Consider the following 25,822-nt stretch of genomic DNA (forward strand, 5'->3'; position numbering starts at 1 on the left):
ATGATTTTAAAATCTCACAATGAATGACATAGTTATGGCCAGGACAAGCTAATTTATGGCCATTTTTGACCTTTTGCCCCTGGCAAGTAAAAGTTGGGTCCGGGCAAGTTATTTTATAATCTAGTTGTCCGCCTGGGCAAGTGCAAAAAAAACACAAAGAAAAACGTGTGTTTCTGTGATTAAATAGTACCAAATAATCACAAACAATTTTCCTAATGCACGAATTTACCTCAGCAATTGTTGTTTGCGAAAGTCAGAACTAAATACGCATTGTGCGCATGCATTTCCAAACTTATTTTAAGAAATGCCGTAAATGGCTTGGGATTCCAAACATCGGCTTTGAAGTGCTTATGTGTTTATTTTTTTATTACTTTTCAGTTACAAAAACATCGTTGTCACGAAGAAAACTACTATAGAATATAACTATATAAAAACAACAACAAAAAGCTTCGGTATATATATATATATATATATATATATATATATATATATATATCATTTTTTGCAGCATACATTTTCAACAATATTTTGCTTTACGTCAATTGACATTTTTGTTATGGTTCTCGGTTGTTTACAGTACTGTTAGCAGACGAGAAATGTCTAGTTTATTTAGCTTTGGCTTACATTTGTAACTGTAAGTCTCTGCACAATCCAATGAAAAATGCACAGAAAAATCATCTGGAAGTGCCAAAAAGTATTAATTGACGAGAAAATGCACCTTTTTACCAAAATGGAAAAGTGAGACAAAGACATAGAGGAGAATGACTAATTATTTCATTAATAATCAAACATTGGCACAAATCCATATAATTAGACTTTAATTGCTGTAATAATTTTGTTAAGTGTGCAAAAATAAAACAGGTTTTGTGGTGTATCATTTTGATCTTTATTAAAAAAAATTAGGTTTACAGTTAATGTGATATTTCATGTTTCAGGGCAAGTGGCTTTACGTTCAGGGCAAGTAGATTTTCTAAGCACTTGCCCGGTAGGGCAAGTTGGTTTTTAGGTTAATGTTGAGCCCTGAAATATGAAGAACTTCTTTAGTTATCGCAGGATCCAGAAAAGTGTGACGGACTGACTGACAGACGGAGTGTAAACCATAAGTCCCCTTCTGTTTCACCGGTAGGGGGCAATAATAATAAATCTCTGATTCTACTCCTTTAATTTAACGTTTCGGCATTATGCCATTATCAAAACAATGGGAAATATCTGCAAACAACATTTTTACGTCTTTTGACAGCACAATTTAAATAACAAAGTTAATGTTTTTAAACCTTAAAGTGATATTATGGGCATCTAACAGTTTATAGGTGTCTATCGCAACCGTTGTTTATTTTTGGTGTTTTCACTTCATATACACTTATATTTGTTAATGCAGCATCAACATACTAAAACAATATCCTGCAAAGAGAAAAATAATGCATTTAAATATCAATCGTTCTTTCGTTTGACAAATCATCATGCATGTACGATGTAGACCTAAATTTAGTTTTAGTGCAGATTCGTTCATACGACACAAAGACACAATTTTGTTTTACGGATCATTTCAGCGTACAGGACTAGGTGAGTCACATAAGAATATTGAATATAAAACATATTTTTATAAACAACTGGTAGCAAGATGAGTTGCAGATAATTTGTCAGTAACCACATTTTACCTGTTAATTCTTTTCAGCTCAATTCAACAGTGAACAAGGGACAAAATTGTCACAAAACCAGGTTTTCATTGTGAAAAAAAATCTGATAAAGGGAGACAACTCAAACTGAACTTTTGAAATGAACAAACAAAATTAACCCCCTTTGTAAGTTTGTTTTAAAATAAATCTATTTTTAGTCGTGGCGACCTTGACATTGGAGATATTGACGTGATTCTTTCGTGCAACACACCGTCCCATGATGATGAACAAATGTGCCAAATGATTTTAAAATCTCATAATGAATGACATAGTTATAGCCCAGACAAGCTCATTTATGGCTATTTTTTACCTTTGAACTCAAAATGTGACCTTGACCTTGGAGATATTGACGTAATTTTTTCGCGCGACACACCGTCTAATGATGGTTAACAAATGTGCCAAATGATTTTAAAATCTCACAATGAACGACAAAGTTATGGCCCGGACAAGCTTGTTCCGCCAGCCCGCCAGCCAGCCAGCCCGCCCGCATTCGCCAATCTAATAACCAGTTTTTTCCTTCGGAAAACCTGGTTAAAAATGTCCATAATATCACTTTAAATGACGATGCACATTATGACATAATAAATGAAATATAATAAAGTAGTCATGAAATACAACAACTTAGTTGTCAGTATTAATGTGTTGTTAAATATACCTGTCAAGACACAAAATGAAATTTGTTAAGGCATGTCAATGTTGTTATGTACGCCTATTAAGTTATTCATGTTCACAATTTATACTCTGTTTCTGTGTCACTTCATTGATAACCTAAGTTGTGAACAATTTGCAATTGTCAGAAATTCCCTTCATGCACCTTGAACACCTTCCTTGTGTTATGGGTAAATTCAAATATACAACATGATTGGGGACCAACATATGTGCCTGAGTTGTTAAGTTTTGGAAGCTCAAATTTAAGGTGGTAATTTTATATTTATGTCAAAGAGGTTTTCCTTCCCAATATTCTTTCTCTGATGTTTTTCTATCCTGATTTTAATATGTTCATCAGAAAGTATTATAGCGTATTACAATTTAATCTTGGGGAAAAAGTGAACATAAAAATGCCTGCAATATTTTAGGTGAAGCTAAGAATAATGTCTAACTTCTCACTGCGACCATTTACCTTCACAAAGACTCTCACTGACCCCACGTAGCTGTGTGGCCAGGTCTGCAGACGCTGAAGAAAGTGTGAGTGTGCGCACATACAACAACGCAGAACAATGCAGAGAAATCATGCGATGTAAACAAGAAATAACAATGAACATAAACAGTGCATAAACAATTATTTGTTTCAGTCCAAATAAAATAAATATTGCTTTAACAGCCACATATTTAGATTTCTGAAATTTGTATATTTTTAAATTTTAAGTTCAACCTTACGTTTCTTAAAATAAAAATTTCAAAACATATTAGCAATATCCTTAAAGATTACTTGAAGTGGATGCATTAAAATAAAACCATTACTTTAACAAGACAGCAGGCTCAACTTTTCTTCCTCGTTGATAGTATAATGGACATTTTCAGTAAGTAAAAATAAAAAAAACATTTGAAAGATAGCAAAGATATAAATGATAAATTAATTATAAATAAATTATAAATTAACAAATCATAGATAAAGATGCACAACACAAAAGCTTTTTTAAAAATTGTTTAGCAGCTCTGATTATTAGATTGGTAAGAATAACTCATGCCCAACAAAACACATGTTAGAATGAAGCAAAAGAAACTATTAACCCAAAAAAATAATTCAACAAAAAGAGACACATAACTTTTATGTCACCTTCAGTTTTCAGATACTGCAAATAAATGCCCCCTAGGGATGCTTCCACTCCGAGGTCAAACGTTCTGACCTTGACCATGGTGCCAAGGTCATTTATCATGAGTCTCAGCAGTGGCAGGTCAACATCTTTCTGATGCTGAGAAATGTTCAGTGTAATCTGGAATATTCCAGGTGATTCAATTTATTTACTCCTGTAGAACTGACCAATGCCAATTCCTTGGTGTGAAACACTGTGAATCAGCAAGGAAACATGTTAATCTCGTTTTTACTTGTCTTTTTAGGGCCAAAAAAGTGTCAGACACAATTTGCCTAAGACAGGTATTTGATCATTCAATAAGCTAGATATCAACATATCATTGTTTAAAAAAAAAATATATACATGCAAATAAATATTAAATTTTAGAGAATTTTGAAACCTCTCGAATTTTTAGCAGCTTCCATTCTTTATACAGAATAAGTTTCTATGGATTATCCTACAGAATAATACGCTAGAGACCTAGTTTAAGGATACTACAACAAACCTGTTGAAGTTCAACCTCCAGTGAATGTTAAGCCGGATAACAGAATGCTTTAATTCAACATAAAAAGAAACTTAAAATTGGACAATACTGTCACTACAAACCTTTTTGAGTTCAAACTCCAGTTCAACATCGGTGTAGTTAAAACTTTCCTGAGACTGGCTTCGTGTTGGCGGAGCAGCAGGCTTCAAAGCCAGAACTTTCTCTGACATACCCATGTCATCATCCGTCAGGGCTAAGGGTATATCTGTAGCACCCTGTTAGAACAACTTCTTTATTTTACAAATGTTTGCATGTGTAAAAAAAATTTGAACCAACAATTTTTGACTTTATTAGGAAAATATTACTTGGTAAAGATGTATGTTTTTATTTGCAGTAAAACTCTATCCTATGATAAGACAAGTCTAAAATTTAGAATTGTAATTTCCTCACAATTTCTATAAATTTGAGTTTTTGAACATTATTATTGCTTATGTTCAACTCACTGATTTAGATTAGGAGAAAAACTGAGCATTTTCAATCTAAAAAATATATGAATTCATTTTATTCTTATTTAGGGAAACTTTTACTCTGGCCGTCATTTGGAAAAATGTATAATTAGGAGTGTAGGCTTTTTGAGATTGGAAATGGGGCCAAAATTGGGCCGGATGTTAGCCCCCATGAATAACTTACTTATCTGTAACAAGTATTTAATTTATCCCATAGTTAGATGTCTTTGTTTGGGGAGAGAACCATGTACACACCCTGGTAAACTATAATCATAGCTCCTGCAAAGAATTAATCAATTTATCAATATAAATCCAATTTTGCTTACATTTGTTTTCAAAAATACACGTCACACAATTATAATTGCATCATAATTTAAAATAATAACTGTGAAAGTCAACAAGGGTCAAAATTGTCACAAAACCAGGTTTTAAATTTGAAAAAAAGACTGATAAAGGGAGACAATTCCAAATGTGCATTGTTACCCCCCCCCCCCCCCCATGTGTAACATTCAATCTATATTTACTGGTAGCGACCCTGATTTCAATTTGAAAAAAAAGGCTGATAAAGGGAGACCAACTCAAAATGTGCATTGTTACTGAATGTTAATGAATGAATGAATCAATCTATTTTTAGTAGTGGCGACCTTGACCTTGGAGATATTGATATAATTCTTTAGCACAACACACCGTCCAATAATGGTGAACACATGTGCCAAATGATTCTTAAATATCACAATGAATGACATAGTTATGGCCGAGACAAGCTCATTTATGGCCATTTTTGACCTTTGAACTCAAATTGTGACCTTGACCTTGGAGATATCGACGTAATTCTTTCGCGCGACACACCGTCTAATGATGGTGAACATATGTGCCAAATGATGTTAAAATCTCACAATGAACGACAAAGTTATGGCCCGGACAAGCTCATTTATAGCCATTTTTGACCTTTGAACTCAAATTGTGACCTTAACCTTGGAGATATCGACATAATTCTTTCATGGACACACCGTCTAATGATGGTGAACAACTGTGCCAAATGATTTTAAAATCAATGAACGACAAAGTTATGGCCCGGACAAGCTTGTTCCGCCCGCCTGCCAGCCCACCAGCCTGCCCGCCGACATTTGCCAATCTAATAACCAGTTTTTTCCTTCGGCAAACCTGGTTAACAAAATGAAAGTGTTCAATTACAGATTGAAAATTACATCAAAATCAACGTACCTGTACGAAATCGCCTTTGGTTACTGCTGGCTCCAGCTCTGGTAGTGGGATACTGGTAGCAAGGGAGATAACCTCATGTAGTCTGCGGTCTGATATGTTCAGGCTAAGCAGGGGTATCAGCCCTTTGATCTTCATTCTAAAAATAGAACAAGAAACGCACAGAAATCAAAAGCCTGGATGGACCATTTTTCTTTGGTCCTTACCACAAATAACAATACTTTGTAAAGTTACACAAGATAAATCAAATATGTTATTTGTCTTTACAACATTATTAATGCACAATTTATTGCAATATGAAAATAGTGAGGTTCAGCTTATCTTGGTTTAACAGACTTAAATGAGAGTGTTTATTTCAAATTACAATGATTATATCCCCTGTGTACTGGCTACTCACTCTCGTCCAGCAGTCCTTACTAGCAGTGATGAATTCACAGATATAGAGAAAACAGTGCAGTTAACCATTGAGCCTCATTCTGGGAAAACAGGGCTTAATGCAGGTGCGTAAAGTGTCATCCCAGAGCACCCTATGCAGTCCCCACATACTAATTAGGGATGATTTTCTGTTTTCGTGGAATTTCTCGTTAAAAAATACATCTCATCGAAATGAAAGTCCAGTTTGACGTTAAGAAGCATCCCTGATTAGCCTGTGCAGACATGCATTAAGCCCGGTTTCCCAAAAAGCAGCTTAATTGAGAAGTCGGCTTAGAATAGCAAATAAAGATACAGATACTTTATGGGGGATCAATACACTCAGTGGAATACTACATGAGCAGGCTAGACATCAATTATTCTAGGTCTTGAAGAGTTTCAATTAAAACGACATCAACAGTAATACTACTGACTTGGCCATTCAAGGGTGGATGTCAAACATGAATTACTGCAGGAGTACACTCTTGGATATGGAATATGGGGAACAGTTACTGTCTTTTATTTTACATTAATATCTATCTCTTAATTTTGATTCATACAACAACACAATTTAAATCCCTTACTCCCTAAAATCATTCACAATCATGTCATATCAAGAGTTTTAAGTCTTGATATATTGGAAAAGAACAGTAAAACCCTTACTATGCCTTTCTGTAGTCTTTATTGAAGTTTATAGTCTTTCATTTCCCAAAAGAACAGTGAGAGATCACATATAAATATCAAAAGCACAACACAAAACAAAACTCTCTTACTTGGCCATTCTCTGGTCGTTTTCAAACATGCACTTCTGGAGGAGCACACTGAGGGATATTGGACATAGTATGTGCATAGGAGAGTCACGAAGTCTGCGAATGGATTTCCAGTCTTCACCTGAAATGGTTACAGAAATCTTGTATTCACTTAATTAGACTTACAGCATATATTTTTTATGCAATGCAAAAAATCTTTATGAACATGCTTTAAACAAACAAGTAATAGTCTCTTAGCATAAGCATAAGTTCTGTTAAAATCAACGTCATGTCTTGTCAAAGATCTTACAACAAATTTAAGTGATGAAATATATTTTAAAAAACAGGTATTTATGATCAAATTGCTTTTAACCTAAAGAAAATGTGAACAAGAGATGTGTTTATCAGAAACAAAATGCCCCCTACTGCTCAGCTTTGATTGATTTTTTTTTTGTTTTGATTATATCCCTTTAAACAAGAGGGCCTGGAATGCCCAAAGTCGCTCACCTGAGATAACAAGATATTATTGGGACAAATCTTCTGACCAAGTTTCACTAAGATTGGAAAATAAATGTGGCCTCTAAAGTGTTAACAAGGTTATACTATAGACATATAAGGAAAAATGCCCCGCCCCTGGTGCCCATGTTTTTAAAGCAACCAAAACTATTTTCGAACTCATCCAAGATATCATTGGGACAAATCTTCTGACCAAGTTTCATGATGATCGGAAAATAAATTTGACCTCTAGAGTGTTGACAAGGTTTTACTATAGCCATATAAGGAAAATAGCCCCGCCCCCGTTGTGGCCATGTTTTTCAACCAACCGGCATCATTTTTTAACTCATCCAAGATATTATTGGGATGAATCTTCTGACCGAGTTTCATGAAGATCAGACCATAAATGTGGCCTCTAGAGTGTTAACAAGATTTTACTATAGCCTTATATAGCCATATAAGGAAAAATGCCCCGCCCCTTGGCGGCCATGTTTTTCAAGCAAACGTAACCATTTTCAAACTCATCCAAGATATCATTGGGACAAATCTTCTGACCAAGTTTCATGATGATCAGAAAATAAATGTGACCTCTAGAGTATTAACAAGGTTTTACTATAGCCTTATATAGCCATATAAGGAAAAATGCCCCATCCCTTGGCGGCCATGTTTTTCAAGCAAACGTAACCATTTTCGAACTCATCTAAGATATCATTAAGAAAAATCTTCTGACCATATTTCAACAAGATTGGACAATAAATGTGGCCTCTAGAGTGTTAACAAGGTTTTACTATATATAGCCATATAAGGAAAAATGCCCCATCCCCTGGCGGCCATGTTTTAAAACCAACCGGCATCATTTTCGAACTCGTTTAATATATTATTGGGATGAATCTTCTAACCAAGTTTCATGAAGATTGGACAATAAATGTGGCCTCTAGAGTGTTAACAAGATTTTACTACAGCCATATATATATATAGCTATATAAGGAAAAATGCTCCGCACCTTGGCGGCCATGTTTTTCAAGCAAATTTTACCATTTTTGAACTCATCCAATATATCAGTGGGACAAATCTTCTGAGCAAGTTTCATGAACATTTGGAAAATAAATTTGGCCTCTAGATATTAACAAGGTTTTACTATAGCCATATAAGGAAAAATGCCCCGCCCCCTGGCGGCCATGTTTTTCAACCAACCGGCATCATTTTCGAACTCATCCAAGATATTATTTGGATGAATTTTCTGACCAAGTTTCATGAAGATCAGACAATAAATGTGGCCTCTAGAGTGTTAACAAGATTTGACAATAGCCATATATAGCCATATAAGGAAAAATGCCCCGCCCTTCGGCAGCCATGTTTTTCAAGCAAACGTAATCATTTTCGAACTCATCTAAGATATCATTGAACCAATCTTCTGACCAAATTTCATGAAGATTGGACAATAAATGTGGCCTCTAGAGAGTTAACAAGTCAAATGTTGACACTGCACAACGCACGACGGACAAAAGGCGATCAAAAAGCTCACCATGAGCACCATGAGCACAACCCATGAGCACGTTGTGCTCAGGTGAGCTAAAAATATTACTTCCCTTGTAAAAATGATCTGTACCTGCCAAATGATAAATAGAAATTATCTTCCTTTAAATTTTGTAACTTCTCTTGGATTTGTTTTTTTGACCTTTAACCTTGAAAGATGACCTTGACCTTCCATGAGATACACATGCATGCCAAATATCAAGTTGCTATCTTCAATATTGCAAAAGTTATGGCCAATGTTAAAGTTTTCAGATGGACGGACGGACAGACAGTTAAAATGCTATATGCCACCCTACCCTGAGCATAAAAAGACATCATGGAATGAATAGAAAACTGAAAGCAATAAATAATTATAATACTTTGTACTTAGCAATTATGCATCCTTTAAAATTGTACTTATATTAAGTTAAATTTGTTGTAAGCTCTTTTATAAGACAGAACACAACAAGGGACAAAATTGTCACAAAACCAGGCTTTCAATTTGAAAAAAACAGTCTGATAAAGGGAGACAATTCAAAATGTTCATTGTTAACCCCCTTGTGTAAGATTCAATCCATTTTTACTCGTGGCTACCTTGATTTCAATTTGAAAAAAAAAGTCTGATAAAGGGAGACCAATTCAAAATGTGCATTGTTACGGATTGTTCAAAGTTACCCCCCTTGTTTCAAAATCAATCTATTTTTAGTTGTGGCGACCTTGACCTTGGAGATATTGATTTAATTCTTTCGCGCGACACACTGTCCAATGATAGTGAACAAATGTGCCAAATGATTTTAAAATCTCACCATGAATGACATAGTTATGGCCCGGACAAGCTCATTTATGGCCATATTTGACCTTTGAACTCAAAGTGTGGCCTTGACCTTGGAGATATCGACGTAATTCTTTCAAGCGACACAATATGGTGAACAAATGTGCAAAATGATTTTAATATCTCTTAATGAACAATAAAGTCATGGCCCGGACAAGCTTGATCCGCCCGCCAGCCGGCCCACACGCCGACATTCGCCAATCAAATAACCAGTTTTTTCCTTCGGAAAACCTGGTTAAAAACCCTAAATGGTTTAAAATCATCACTAATAAGGCCATTATCACTTGCAATGTTTACCTGCATGTATCATCATGAGCTGCACACTGTCCAGGCTGATGTTGAACGTGTCATATGCCTTCCCCATCACTTCCTCGATTGACTCACGTTTGTGCCCCTCCTCCGATAGCCTTTTCTGTGTCCCAATCTTCAGATGACCCAGGTCTAGGATCAGCTTTGAAACATCCCTGTATAAAAACGAGCTTCACTTGGAAAAACAGGGTTAAACGCATGTGCTCAAGGTGTTGTCCCAGATTAGCCTGTGCAAGCCACACAGGCTAATCAGTTTCAACACTTTACGCTTTTTTGTTATTTATAGTTTAAAGGAAGTTTCTTTTTAGCAAAAATTCCATCTAGGCAGAAAGTGTTGTCCCTGATTAGCCTGTGCACATGAAAAAGCTAATCTGGAACCTACACGTCAAGCACATGCATTAAACCCTATTTCCCTGATCAAAGCTCAAATAAGACACTCGTAACAGTATGAAGTACTTTATCCAAGATGACCTTTGGCGCGTTCCTGTAATTAGCTGTCTAGAAAAGAGACCTTTATGTAACCTAGAGCTTCAAAACATTTGTGCTGAAATTATGTGTGTGTAAAGTTATTATCAATACAATTTATAAAATTAAATTAGTTGGCATTTGATCCTTGATCTCTGATTGGACCTTGAGGATGACTATTGGTTAACACATGTCAGGCATGAGCTTCCAAATATCATTGTGTAACATTATCATGTTCTTTCATTTAAGGTAAATTTCACTACCAACTAATTGAAATCATAAGCAAAATACCAAAAAACAATATTTGTAATCAATAAGAATATTTTATTTAATGCTTTCCATACTTGTGTTTAGTCCACAAGCCTCCATGTGGTACAATGATGTAGGAAGACATGAGATCTACGGCTATCTCCGTGTACTTCTTGAGGTCAATGGCGTGTTGTAGACTAGTGGCTGACTGTTCCTTTATATCCTCGTACTTGGACATGGCCAGCTGTGACAGCCTGGGAAAGAATAGAGCCTTGTTCTGGAAAAACTGGGCTAAATGCATCTGTTTAAAGTGTCATCCCAGATTAGCCTGTGAAGTCTACACAGGCTTATCTACGACAACACTCTCCGTCTGGACTGGATTGTGGCTATGAAGAGACCTCTTTTAAACAAAAAATGCCACAAAAGCGAAAAGTGTGGTCCCTGATTAGCCTGTGCAGACTGCACAGGCTAATCTGGGATGACACTTTGGGCATATACATTAGACCCAGTTTTCCCAGAAAGAGGCTCAATTGTTTCAGGGTCAAGAGTGAAAAAGGTGTATCAGCTTAACATATGTATATTACATACAATTGTTTCACATATGTGTCTCAAACAAGGGCTGTTTGTAAAACATGCATGCCCCCCATATGGGCTGTCCGTTGTAGTGGCAGCCATTGTGTGAATACGTTTTTTGCCACTGTAACCTTGACCTTTGACCTAGTGACCTGAAAATCAATAGGGGTCATCTGCGAATGACGATCAATGTACCTATGAAGTGTCATGATCCTAGGCAAAAGCGTTCTTGAGTTATCATCCGAAAATCATTTTACTATTTCGGGTCACCGTGACCTTGACCTTTGACCTTGTGACCTCAAAATCAATAGGGTTCATCTGCGAGTCATGATCAATATACCTATGAAGTTTCATGAGCCTAGGCATATGCGTTCTTGAGTTATCATCCGAAAACCATTTTACTATTTCGGGTCACCGTGACCTTGACCTTTGACCTAGTGACCTCAAAATCAATAGGGGTCATCTGCAAGTCTTGATCAATCTACCCATGAAGTTTCATGATCCTAGGCGTATGCATTCTTGAGTTATCATCCGGAAACCATTTTACTATTTCGGGTGACCGTGACCTTGACCTTTGACCTAGTGACCTCAAAATCAAAAGGGGTCATCTGCGAGTCATGATCAATCTACCCATGAAGTTTCATGATCCTAGGCGTATGCATTCTTGAGTTATAATCCGGAAACCATTTTACTATTTCGGGTCACCGTGACCTTGACCTTTGACCTAGTGACCTCAAAATCAAAAGGGGTCATCTGCGAGTCATGATCAATCTACCCATGAAGTTTCATGATCCTAGGCGTATGCATTCTTGAGTTATCATCCGGAAACCATTTTACTATTTCGGGTCACCGTGACCTTGACCTTTGACCTAGTGACCTCAAAATCAATAGGGGTCATCTGCAAGTCATGTTCAATCTACCCATGAAGTTTCATGATCCTAGGCGTATGCGTTCTTGAGTTATACCTTGACCTTTGACCTAGTGACCTCAAAATCAATAGGGTACATCTGCGAGTCATGATCAATCTACCTATGAAGTTTCATGATCCTAGGCGTATGCGTTCTTGAGTTATCATCCGACAACCACCTGGTGGACGGACCCACATACCGACCGACCGACATGAGCAAAGCAATATACCCCCTCTTCTTCGAAGGGGGGCATAAATATAGCATGACAAAAGCAGAGCAGAAACGTTTTCTAATATTTACTTGTTAGGCAAATGTACCATTGACCAGCAGACAGGAAAATTCTTTCATACCCCTACTTGCATGGGTATAAAAAGGCACATAATTGTACAGGTACGTAATGTGCTTTGTATGGATATTGCCCAAACAATGCTACTTTAATAAAGGAGAAAACCCTGAGAGATCTTCAAATATTTCATCAAAGGCAGTGGCTGTGTCTAAAGGGATACAAAGATTTGAATGAAAATTATAATTCTGCAGTAAAATCATATTACACACACATATGGATACTTCTTTACGAAATATGTCATTTCCTAATTATGGTTCCTTATATTTATGCTACAGCTGACTTGGTTTACTCACTGTTTCAGTTGGATATCTTGTGGAGGTTGGAAGAAGTTTGCTAAGTGATTTACTGTCACCTGAAAAAATAGCAACATAATTAGATTTATTATCGTGGAAAAGCAAAAGCAACAAACAAATCTGACACTAATTGTCATATCCTACCATCCACGTTATATTTTTTTATAAAAATCTATTAAGGAATGTTTCCGTTTAAAGTCGTAATTCTTTTTGAATCATTGACCAAACTTTTAAACAGTTATTTACCCAATGTTGGAACAAGTCCCTTTAAGAATAACTTTCTGGACCATGGCCAATATACCTCTTTAAGTTTTCTTCTCAAAAGTCATACTCACCGCATCATAAATGATCTGCAGGGGGCGGGCGTTGACTCTCACTCTTGCGTCACACAATCCATCCAGTGGGTTGGTCTCAAACAAGAAGTCTATCAGGGACAATGCCTGCAAGTGTAAATAAGATTCAGTTTCAAAACTATTTATTTTAGCTCGATTACATAAAAATACTAAGGCTCATTGAAACGCTTTAGAGTGCGTTTCCTGTGTAGAATCAGTACTTGGTGTCTTTTGGGGGATCTACAGACCACTTCCACAGTGGGGATCAAACACTTTTTACTGTCTAAGAATTTTGCTTGGAGTTTGTTATGTCACAGAGCGAATTCGACTGGTTGGTAAAATCAATTTTATTTTGAATTTAAATAATCTATAAAAGTAACATAAACATAAATTAGTCCGTATTTTGTTTACATATTCATATTTTGTCTTCATTTTAATCAAAGTTTTAGATATTGCTGTTGTTTTTTGTCGGACCTTGTTCGGACACAAGGTCTGACAGTTCTAGAAATATTATCGCATGGGTTGTAATATTTATATATTTTTATTTCTTGGCTTTTTGCACACCTGTGATTAAAAAAAAAAGCAATACAAATCCATTTTGTGGGGCTTAAATATGTTGAAAAAAACCTTCAATTTGATTTGGCCTCAGGTGAACTCAAAAACATTGTTGAAATTTCCAAAAGACCTAAGATGCATAAACAAATAAAAAGATCCATTGAAAGTTGTTTGTGCTGGTTAAGCACATAACTGCTTTATCTGTCATATAAGCCTTGCTGAGGAAAATGGGGTTTAATGCAGGTGTGTACTGTGTTGACCCTGATTACACTGTGTATTCTGCACTAGCTTATCAGGGACAACACTTTCCCCCTTGACTGGATTTTTTCGCTAAGAAGAGACTTCTTATAACCAAAACATACCATAAATCGGAACATGGCGTCCTGCGCACTGCACAGGCTACTCTGAGACGACACTTAACGCCATAAATCAGAACATGTCCTACGGATCGCACAGGCTATTCTGAGACGACACTTTATGCCTTAAACACCATTTTGCCAGAGTGAGGCTCATATCAATCTCTAGCAGATAGATTAGTTAAGCATTCTAACATCACTATCCCTTTCCTGCTCTAAAGAAAAGCAAAAATGGCTATATGCAAACGACATAAAACCATAACAGCCTGTTACTCTCAGTCTGTTCAGGATTTATGCTGTTTGCTGCTAATCAGTACCTTACGGATCGAAATGAAGCATTTAAAACTTGAATCTAGTAAGGTCTTAAATTTCATTTGAGTTCTTAGGGACTTAAAATGCGACAAAGTGCATAACTTAAGAACCTCTTCTTTGCAGATACAACGATTTGGCATGCAAACATCACTAAAGAAATAAAAAAGATCCATTATAAAACTTAAGTGTGGGCAGAGCGCAATACTGTTGTATCTGATGTTAAGCAGAAACAAATGTTGAGCATTCCAGCAGTACCTCTTCTTGTTCTGTAAGCTTCTCTAGCACGGAGGACACCATGTGAGGGATGATCTCCCCTTGCTGGGTACCCAGCACCGTCATTTTGTCCATCTTGGCATTCACCCTGAAATAAATATGTGCCTACTGTAAATATTGCAAAATTGATACATGTATTCTAACCCTGTAAAAATGTTTGCTGTAAAAATGGCAAAGTTGATGTTAATGTTATTTTCACTAAAAATTGCAAAGTTCATATACATTTTCAAAGAGATAATGTTAAAGGATAACTGCAACATTTGATCAACATATGAAATTCAAAATATTTTTCATAGTGCTATACAATTTGAATCTTACTGTGTAACTGGTATTAATCCTGTACTCAAATTACTGCACTCTTTATTTAATTTATGTAATTAATGTTCAAAACTAAGGCATAATTGGTTCTCATAATTTTTGCAAACTGGGAGACACTTTTCTTTAGTCCATCAAGTATATTATTTGTTGGCAATTCAAATAATTGATAGTAAGACATTGGTAGCATGAAATGGTCCAAGACCGGAACATACTTGATGGCAGAGGCCGCTGGTCGCTGTTCCACTGTGGAGTAGACATTCTTTAACTGCAGCTTCAACAGCTGGGAATCCCTGAAACCATGGTAAGAAGAGAATAATTTAAATCACGACAAGCAGAGATGATATGTAACCATGGCAACCAGAAACAAAATATATACCCAAGGAAACCACACAGACATAAAACCATGTTTACAAGAGAAATATTTTAATAATTGCAACCAAAGAAAAAATGTAACCATAGCAACCAGAGAAGATTTCTTAAAGTTATATTTATTTATTTCAGTTTGATTGCATTAAAAGCCTAAGGTAGTGAAAGGAATTAATGTTGCAAAAGTAGTTCCACTTAGGAATTTCATTACCTAACTTTGTTAGTTCGTAGCCATTTGCTTATTTCGCAAATTGCAGAGAAAGTCCTGACAGCTGTAATGAATGATTGTCCACTTTGCTGTGAATTACCACAGTGGCCATTACTAATAGTTTGCAATTAAATCATGTACGCAAGGACCTTGGAAACAATCCTTAAAGCATCAAATCAAACTACAAACAATACTTTATATCATTTTATCATTATAACAAATAAAGGAAGTTAATAAACTGATAAAACCTGAAAAACATAATGTAATATCTCAATGAAACATCTCAGAATCACAAGCAAACTTAATAGTTATATTCACAATTAAAAAGAATATTTTTAATCTAATTTATCATTATCTTAATGTTTTTTGTCAACTGGTCCCCCAAGACTTTGAAATTAAGATGTTTTATATATAGAAACACAAACAGAAAATCTAAAACAAACAACATCTTATCAACAAACAAATAACACTTTCTTTAAAAAGAAATCTCTAACAAACAATATCTCATTAACAAACATCATCTCATAAAAAAACAAATAACAGTATCTTAAAAACTTTCTTTGCAAGGCTTAAAGTTCATTGCTATTTCTGATACTTTGCCTCTTGATTTTGACACTTACATATTGCTTTCATCTTGCAACAGCTGGAGCTCTCTGTAACCATGACATTCAGATATGGTACCGTAATTTACCATGTATATTGTGAAACCATTTTAAATCACACCCTATTATATAATGCCAACATGGAGGAGAACAAAGTTTTGTTCTTAAGTAAACTGGCAAATTCAACTACAAATCTGCCACCACTTTAATATCTTGGATTAATGTTTGTCAGAAACACAATGCCTCCTACTGCGCCGCTTTGAAGCCATATATTTGACCTTTGACCTTAAAGGATGACCTTGACCTTTCACCTCTCAATTTGTGCAGCTCCATGAGATACACATGCATGAAAAATATCAAGTTGCTATCTTCAATATTGCAAAAGTTATGGCCAATGTTAAAGTTTTCAGATTTTCAGACGGACGGACAGACTGACTGACAGTTCAACTGCTATATGCCACCTTACCGAGGGCATAAAAAAAGTGAACACACAGTGCAAACATAAATTATGGCATTTTTGTTTTCAATGCTTACAGTTGTTATTGTAATTTCTGAACATACCGTTAGATATTTTTTATTTCAGGATTTGAATCTTACTCTGCCATGCAATCAGTCAACAACAGAAAAAATCTTACCATAAAAATTACCTTTTCTTTTCAAGGCTTAAGTATGCAAAGGTAATATTTGTTGGGAAACATGGATACTTTTGCCTTTTTTATGTGACACTTACGATTTGCTGTCATCTCTTAGGGTGACAGACAGGTTGTTGAGCTTTGTGACTATCCGTAATGCAACAAACTGCAAGAAAGTAACAGTAATACTCTAAATAGACTTGTGCCCTGATCTTGGACATCACAACTACATCATTAAAACATACTATGATAATTTAAAAGCAGATAACTTTGTTTTCATATCGAATGAAGAAGGGCAGACAACAATCGTGCTTTGGTCATAGTACAGCTGCAATCAGGAGGTACTGTAGATAAAAGCAAATATGTATTAAAAATTGACAATATTTCACTTGCCTTTACATGTTCTTGAATTTTCTGGACAAAATGGAAACAAGGGCTGTTTGTAAAACATGCATGCCCCCATATGGGCTGTACGTTGTAGTGGCAGCCATTGTGTGAATACAATTTTTGTCACTGTGACCTTGACCTTTGACCTAGTGACCTGAAAATCAATAGGGGTCATCTGCGGGTCACGATCAATGTACCTATGAAGTGTCATGATCCTAGGCAAGTGTTCTTGAGTTATCATCCGAAAATCATTTTACTATTTCGGGTCACCGTGACCTTGACCTTTGACCTAGTGACCTCAAAATCAATAGGAGTCATCTGCGAGTCATGATCAATCTACCCATGAAGTTTCATGATCCTAGGCGTATGCGTTCTTGAGTTATCATCCGGAAACCGTTTTACTATTTCGGGTCACCGTGACCTTGACCTTTGACCTAGTGACCTCAAAATCAATAGGGGTCATCTGCAAGTCATGATCAATCTACCCATGAAGTTTCATGATCCTAGGCGTATGCGTTCTTGAGTTATCATTCAAAAACCATTTTACTATTTCAGGTCACCGTGACCTTGACCTTTGACCTAGTGACCTCAAAATCAATAGGGGTCATCCGCGAGTCATGATTAATGTACCTATGAAGTTTCATGATCCTAGGCCCAAGCGTTCTTGAGTTATCGTCTGACAACCACCTGGTGGACGGACCGACAGACAGACAGACTGACCGACCGACCGACCGACATGAGCAAAGCAATATACCCCCTCTTCTTCGAAGGGGGGCATAAATATTTTTCACCATCCCTAGGTAATGATTGAGTTGTAATAATCAGGGTCAGAAAACTAATTATTCAACATCGAGTACAGATAACCAAGGGGAGATAACTACCGTTTTGGGCAGGGTAAGGTCAACTTCGTTCTCCTGGTAGCCAATGGCCTCATACAGTTTGTTCTTCTCCTCCAAGTTGAACTGCTCATAGAACTGCTGCTCTGAAATGTTCAGTAAAACAAAATGAGCCTCGCTCTATTAACCCTTTGCATGCTGGGTAATTTGTCATCTGCTTAAATGTTGTCTGCTGAATTTCTAAAATTAGCATTTTCTTCGATTTTTTTCAAAGAATACTATCAGAATAGCAAACAGTTTGGATCCAGATGAGACGCCACGTTCTGTGGCGTCTCATCTGGATCCAAACTGTTTGCAAAGGCCTTCAAAATTCGGTTCCAGCACTAAAAGAGTTAAAACTGGGCATGTGCGTCAAGTGTTGACCAAAATTACAGTAGCTTGTGAAGTCATCACAGGCTTATGAGGTATGACAATTTCCACCAAACCTGGATTTTTGTTAAGAAGGGACCTCCTTCAAAACAAAAAGAATCCATAAAAGCTGAAGTGTTGTCCCTGATTAGCCTGTGTGCACTGATAAGTCTGTGTCTAAACATTTGTACAATAATACATAAATTTTCCTTAAGATACATTGATTAACTTATCATTGTTTAATGGCATTTGCCAAACAAGGTTAAATAAAGTCAATATATAATGATGAGGTGTTGTTTATTTCTCAATTTTCTTAAAAGCATAACATAGATAAACAAGAGTGCCAAACTGTCACAAGATACGCCCGTTTGAAGGTTTTGGACAACTTGATAACTTTACCATGACCCATATTTGAACTTGACCTACATATCATCTAGACACAACTTCTGACCAAATTTGGTGAAGATCAGATGAAAACTACTTCAATTAGAGAGCGGACACCATGCTTAATGCTTGAAATGCACTAAGTGACCTCGTGATCTAGTTTTTGACCCGACATGACCCATATTTGAACTTGACCTAGATATTGTCTAGACACAACTTCTGACCAAATGTGGTGAAGATCGGATGAAAACTACTTCAATTAGAGAGCCGACACCATGCTAAATGCTTGAAATGCACTAAGTGACCCCGTTACCTAGTTTTTGACCCGGCATGACCCATATTCGAACTTGACCTAGACATTGTCCAGATACAACTTCTGACCAAGTTTGGTGAAGATTGGAAAAAAACTAATTCAATTAGAGAGCGGACACCATGCTTAATGCTTGAAATGCACTAAGTGACCCTGTGACCTAGTTTTTGACCCGGCATAACCCATATTCGAACTTGGCCTAGATATCAACTAGATGCAACTGCTGACCAAGTTTGGTGAAGATCGGATGAATACAATTTGAATTAGAGTCCGGACAAAGTAAAATGCACTAATTGACCCTTTGACCTAGTTTTTGACCCAGCATGACCCATATTCGGACTTGACCTAGATATCAACTAGATGCAACTACTGACCAAGTTTGGTGAAGATCGGATGAATACAATTTGAATTAGAGTCCGGACAAAGTGGCGCCGTTGAAAATGCACTAATTGACCCTATGACCTAGTTTTTGACCCGGCATGACCCATATTCGAACTTGGCCTAGATATCAACTAGATGCAACTGCTGACCAAGTTTGGTGAAGATCGGATGAATACAATTTGAAATAGAGTCCGGACAAAGTGGCCCCTTTGAAAATGCACTTATTGACCCTATGACCTAGTTTTTGACCCGGCATGACCCATATTCGAACTTGGCCTAGATATCAACTAGATGCAACTGCTGACCAAGTTTGGTGAAGATCGGATGAATACAATTTGAATTAGAGTCCGGACAAAGTGGCGCCGTTGAAAATGCACTTATTGACCCTATGACCTAGTTTTTGACCCGGCATGACCCATATTCGAACTTGGCCTATATATCAACTAGATGCAACTGCTGACCAAGTTTGGTGAAGATCGGATGAATACAATTTGAAATAGAGTCCGGACAAAGTGGCCCCTTTGAAAATGCACTTATTGACCCTATGACCTAGTTTTTGACCCGGCATGACCCATATTCGAACTTGGCCTAGATATCAACTAGATGCAACTGCTGACCAAGTTTGGTGAAGATCGGATGAATACAATTTGAATTAGAGTCCGGACAAAGTGATGCCTTCCGCCCGCCGCCCGCCGCCCGCCGCCCGCCGCCAAGGGGTTTCACATAATACGTCCCGTATTTTATACGGGCGTATAAAAACACATCTTGCAGGCACATCTCGGGAATATTTTCTGATCACTGATTTTTTTTTTTAAATTACTTACAAATATTTTCAAACCCCTAACGCATATTTCTTATCCTTACAAATATTTTCAAATAATTTACAAATCACTTACGGATATTTTCAATTTCCCCTTTTGCCTTTCCTTCGTCCTTTTTCTTGCCTCCTCCAAACCAGCCACCGAACCAGCCTGCGTTTTTCTTGTCCTCTGCGCGCTGTGCACCCCGTTTCTCTGCCTCAACCTCAGCTTGCTGGCGCAGCACCGTCAGGTTGAAGACATCCAGAAATTCCTCGCATTCCTGTCATATAAACAAAACCAATGTATTCTGCATATATAAAGGAGTCCAGCAGTGAATAGTTAACATCATGTCAAACATGATTAAAGCCATAAACAGAATTTTCATTCTTGTTTTATTTACTACCAACTGTAACATAATATCTCCGATTGCGCAGTCTGGTAGGGAGCTTCCCTGATGGCTGTTAAAGTCATGCAAGGCTTGTGATGGTGTCATTAGTGGAAAGGGTAGTTAACTCTTTCAGCGCTGGAACCGAAATTTGAAGTCCTTTGCAAACAGTTTGGATCCAGATGAGACACCACAGAACGTGGCGTCTCATCAGGATCCAAACTGTTTGCTATTCTGATAGTATTCTTTGAAAAAAAATAGAAGAAAATGCTAATTTAAGAAATTCAGCAGACAACATTTTAGCAGACGACAAATTTCCCAGCATGCAAAGGGTTAAAGGCCAGACTAGATCAGCAGACTGGTCTGGAGCTACGCAGGCCGTATGTGACATAAGACCCATTTTCACAAGATGCAGCTGATATGGTTTCAATCCCCACTCTGGCTGGATATGTCCTCCACATCTGATAACTCCAAGTACTTTGGTAAAATAAATTGGTTGAAAGTAATACTTAAGTTAATGAAGTTAATGCTATTCCCACTCACATCCAGTGTTTTCTGGAGGTCAGCAGGCACTTTCTTGGCCTCCAGTTTCCTCACATAGGCCTCCTTGTATCGCAGCTTCATGTCCCGGTGCAGCTTTATGTGTTGCCATGACCACATCCGTCGTCGACGACGCACCATCTCCTCTAGAATGGACGTGTAGGCGAAGTGCCACCTGGTGGAGAGAAATACAATGATGCTATGCTGAGATTATATAATAATTAATTTAATGAAAAGATAAATGAAAATATTTGGAGTTTTCATTATGATCCCTGGTAACATTAACTGTCGACAATGCACTGTTTGGTCAAGGATGCTGTTGTAAGCAAAGTAGCACTTGGGTGGGTTGGGTACAGGGGAGTAAATAATTAAATCAATGAAATGATAAATTTGATTAAAGTGAATTGAACATTCCCAGAAAAATTCTTATGCAAGAATATGAAATATTCCCTGTGTGAAACACACTGTCTCTTCAAGGACACTGTTGTAAGCAAAATTTCACCTGTAGGAGATAACAAAATAATAATTTATGAGATCAAATGATAAGTTTTAATACTTTTTATTAACAAATTACCAGACAAATGAATGTGTAAACAACTTTTTTTCATTTCATTAAACACACTTTTTCTTCATGATACTGTTGTAGGCAAAGTAAAACCTAGGAAAGTTAAATAGAACCATGCTCAATTGAGATAATAATAATATGTAACACCTTGAAACCACAATTTTATAAATGAGTCAAGGTGTAAGTCAAGACACGGCCATATGTGGGATGAAGTTGTGTGGCAGCCCAGTTAAAGGGATCTTTTCACGCTTTGGTAAATTGACAAAATTGAAAAAAGTTGTTTCAGATTCGCAAATTTTCGTTTTAGTTATGATATTTGTGAGGAACAGTAATACTGAACATTTACCATGCTCTAATATAGCCATTATATGCATCTTTTGACGATTATAAAACCTAAAAATTATAAAGCGTTGCAACGCGAAACGATTCAATAATTTGGAGAGTTCTGTTTTTGTCGTTAAATTGTGTATTACTACGAAGATTGCTTATATAAGGTATAAAATGCGTCACGTATGTGTACTCGGCGGAATAGCTCAGTAGGCTAGAGCGTTTTTACTTCAGGACTCTGACAGGACTCCAGGGGTTACTGGTTCGAAACCTGCTCCGGGCAATGTTCTTTTCCTTTTTTTTAATTTTATTCTTGATTTTTTACTGGAGCTTTTACGATCTAATGTTTACATTTATCAATATAAAGCATTTAATGAATAAGTTAAAAAATGCCAAAATCTGTGAAAAGGCCCCTTTAAATAAGCCTGGAAAACACTTGTCCTTATAGATTTGGGTCCCAACAAGCTACAATTTTCTAGCCCTGTAATTTGGCACCCACCATGGGATCCTGACATTGCCTTGGTTTACCCTTGCAAGGCCTGTTGTAAATTATACAGCTCACTGAATGGCTAAATTGAAGGCATTTCAAAAGAGGGTGTATGACGTAATATTGTCACTGAAAGGAGAGATGTTGTACGCTACCAAGTTAATTAAGTTATATCCGATAACAAGAAGTCTTGGTTTCAAGCCCCTGACTGGTCCCACATTTGTATTTGCCCTGTATGATTCCCTTACCAGGTCCTGATATGACCACGTAGAGGCACGCTGGGTTTGTATTTCTTGTAGACGCCCATGAGGCTGAGCCGCTCAAACCCTTCCAGCATCTCCAGAACATCGTTGTACTGAAATCACCATGGAAACACTTGTCAAAATCATCACACAATGAACACACATCTTTGACAAATTCCCAGGAAGAAATATTGCACTGTGACTAAATTACAAGGCAAAACAAGAGCTGTGTTTGTGAAACACAATGCCCCCTACTGAGATTTGAAGCCATTTATTTGACCTTTTACCTTTAAGGATGACATTGACCTTTCACCACTCAAAATGTGCAGTTCCATGAGATACACATGCAATTTGCTTTCTTCAATATTGAAAAAATTATGACCAAGGTTAAAGTTTTGGGATAGACACACAGACACTCACATACAATGACAAAAAGCCAGACAGGCCAAAAACAATATACCCCCGATCCTTCGATCCGAGAGTATAAAAACAGAGTATGCGAGGCAGATATTATGGTCTTTAAATAAATTAGTTTATAAAACAGGAACACAAAAGTTCCTGAGATTTTTACCTATGCTTAAGTTTGCAAATCCTAATGTCATAAAATATCGCACTACATAAACTTTGAGCAGGCCGATGTATTAAAAGTTATTAATATCACAGTGAAAGAGAATCACACTGAATAGCAAAGCAATACAACAGTATCTGACTTTGCAAATGCTTATGTCATCAAATATCACAGTTAGAGAGTATTACATTCAATGAAAACACATTGAACCAGTACCTGAGTTTTGGCAAGCCCTATTCTAATGTCATCAAATATCACAGTACCTGAGTTTTGGCAAGGCCTATGCTAATGTCATCAAATATCACAGAAAGAAAGATCTTGGGCTGCTTGAAGTCGTGTTCTTCAGGCTTTGTGGTGATCTTCAAGTGAGCAACAGAAGAGATCGGCCGAATCACTGCAGGGTAAACATCAAGCAAATATAACAGGAGATTGGCCGACTCACTGCAGGGTAAACATCAAGCAAATATAACAGGAGATTGGCCGAATCACTGCAGGGTAAACATCAAGCAAATATAACAGAAAAGATCGGCCAAATCACTGCAGGGTAAACATCAAGCAAATATAACAGGAGATTGGCCGAATCACTGCAGGGTAAACATCAAGCAAATATAACAGAAAAGATCGGCCAAATCACTGCAGGGTAAACATCAAGCAAATATAACAAAAGTTTTTGATGGAAAGATTGCACAAAGTCACAATCAAACAATAATATTATTTTTTTAGAATTCAAACAATCAATTATAACATTGGCATTTGACTTGGGCCAAATAAAGTTAAGATCTTATTTCAAATTTAAAATCAAAACATAATAATCAATGGATGATTTCCAAAGTAAAATTTAAACTGTTAAAAAAAGCAGTTTTACAGCACAAATATGTCAACAGAACCATAAATAAAACAAGCATATTCTGAATTTGGCAAGGAGGACTTTGTATCACACCTTTAGTTTGATGATCAAGACCGAAATGCAGCTGACAAAGCAAGTTCTGCCAGTGTCAATTAAATCAATAGATGTACTGGAACAGCCCTTTCAGAATTCTTTAGTCAGACACAATGAAACTCGGCACAGCAAATATAGGAATTGGCAAGGATCTGACGTGACTTTATCACATTTTCCACAGTTACACTGTCAACAGGATGATAAAATATTGCTGACAGTGTAATTTCTACAAATGCCATCAAGTTAATAGATTTGCTGTTGGTAGAAGTCAATAGTATAAAATTATACAAATATTGGTCATTCTGTCGGTATAAATCAATATTGCCATTAGTACTAGTATTAACATCCCAGAAAAGAGACTTTGATCTGTCATCATTAATTGAAGACATAATTTTTGTCTGGAGTAATTCTCATGAAAACAGCTTGTTTCACACATTCTGACTGAAAAAAATAACAGTACAAAATACCAGAACTTTTAAGTGGATAAGTGGATATCCTGTAAGTTTTCTTTCCTGGGTTGTGCAATATACTTACAATGTTGGAAATTAGTCTTGTTTCCTTCTTGTATTGCACTCTTCAAACTTTTCTGCAATAATCAAAGATTAAAATTAAGTGTCCTGCTGGGAAAATGGTGCTTTAAGCATGTACGTGTACTTTCCACTTTGACTGGATTTTTGCTAAGAAGGCTAATCTGGGAGGACATTAAATGCACATGCATTAAGACCCATTTTCTCACAGCAATGGGAGGACATTAAATGCACATGCATTAAGACCCATTTTCTCACAGCAATGGGAGGACATTAAATGCACATGCATTAAGACCCATTTTCTCACAGCAATGGGAGGACATTAAATGCACATGCATTAAGACCCATTTTCTCACAGCAATGGGAGGACATTAAATGCACATGCATTAAGACCCATTTTCTCACAGCAATGGGAGGACATTAAATGCACATGCATTAAGACCCATTTTCTCACAGCAAGGCTGAATTATAAAAGAATCACAACACTTTGTGAATGATGATATTGAACATTTTACTAATCTTACCAGTACAGTAACAAATTATAACAGTTTTCACGAAGAGTTTCATCTCTTAACTACAGCTATAATATTTTTTCATCAGCATACCAGTTCATTACATAAAACGGAAATTTTTGAAATGAATAAATGTCAATTTACTAATTTGAAAATGCATTTTTCACTGTAAAGGTATATGTCATTGTACTGTTTACATTCTTATATATGATTTGTTATTTGAGTGTACTGCAGTTTACCAGTTTACCGGTATTATGATTGCATCCCTAGTAATGACGTGCATATGAGTCGCGTTCTGAGAAAACTGGGCTTAACGCAGGTGCGTTAAGTGTCATCCCAGATTATAAATTTGATTTTCGGTAAGGAGGGACTAACTTGAAACTAAAAATACCATAAAAGCGGAAAGTGTCGTTCCTGATTAGGCTATGCGGACTGCACAGGCTA

At 36.7% G+C, this 25,822-nt stretch overlaps 1 protein-coding gene and 1 long non-coding RNA gene across 2 annotated transcripts in view; both read right to left on the reverse strand.

Annotated features, from left to right (window-relative positions):
* The window catches only part of LOC127867202 (intermembrane lipid transfer protein VPS13A-like), a 150,758-nt gene that overhangs the window by 103,834 nt on the left and 21,102 nt on the right, over positions 1 to 25,822 (reverse strand). Inside the window, exons 8-26 of the mRNA XM_052408246.1 lie at positions 24,874 to 24,925; positions 23,663 to 23,793; positions 22,838 to 22,944; positions 21,214 to 21,385; positions 20,382 to 20,565; positions 18,048 to 18,148; positions 16,878 to 16,945; positions 16,166 to 16,198; positions 15,184 to 15,261; positions 14,636 to 14,741; positions 13,161 to 13,265; positions 12,826 to 12,884; positions 10,801 to 10,959; positions 9,980 to 10,146; positions 6,865 to 6,982; positions 5,684 to 5,819; positions 4,076 to 4,228; positions 3,454 to 3,610; positions 2,797 to 2,850 (exon numbers count right to left, since the gene is read on the reverse strand). Of these exons, the coding sequence (XP_052264206.1) occupies positions 2,797 to 2,850; positions 3,454 to 3,610; positions 4,076 to 4,228; positions 5,684 to 5,819; positions 6,865 to 6,982; positions 9,980 to 10,146; positions 10,801 to 10,959; positions 12,826 to 12,884; positions 13,161 to 13,265; positions 14,636 to 14,741; positions 15,184 to 15,261; positions 16,166 to 16,198; positions 16,878 to 16,945; positions 18,048 to 18,148; positions 20,382 to 20,565; positions 21,214 to 21,385; positions 22,838 to 22,944; positions 23,663 to 23,793; positions 24,874 to 24,925 (2,140 nt within the window). The remainder of the gene's footprint in view (positions 1 to 2,796; positions 2,851 to 3,453; positions 3,611 to 4,075; positions 4,229 to 5,683; positions 5,820 to 6,864; positions 6,983 to 9,979; positions 10,147 to 10,800; positions 10,960 to 12,825; positions 12,885 to 13,160; positions 13,266 to 14,635; positions 14,742 to 15,183; positions 15,262 to 16,165; positions 16,199 to 16,877; positions 16,946 to 18,047; positions 18,149 to 20,381; positions 20,566 to 21,213; positions 21,386 to 22,837; positions 22,945 to 23,662; positions 23,794 to 24,873; positions 24,926 to 25,822) is intronic.
* LOC127867225 (uncharacterized) lies at positions 18,965 to 20,183 on the reverse strand. Its single transcript, XR_008043370.1, has 2 exons — positions 19,879 to 20,183; positions 18,965 to 19,566 (listed from the first exon to the last, which is right to left on the reverse strand). It is a non-coding gene; the product is annotated as an uncharacterized LOC127867225 (long non-coding RNA).

Source organism: Dreissena polymorpha, chromosome 2 (genome assembly GCF_020536995.1).
Source record: "Dreissena polymorpha isolate Duluth1 chromosome 2, UMN_Dpol_1.0, whole genome shotgun sequence".
In the NCBI taxonomy this organism is placed as follows: domain Eukaryota; kingdom Metazoa; phylum Mollusca; class Bivalvia; order Myida; family Dreissenidae; genus Dreissena; species Dreissena polymorpha.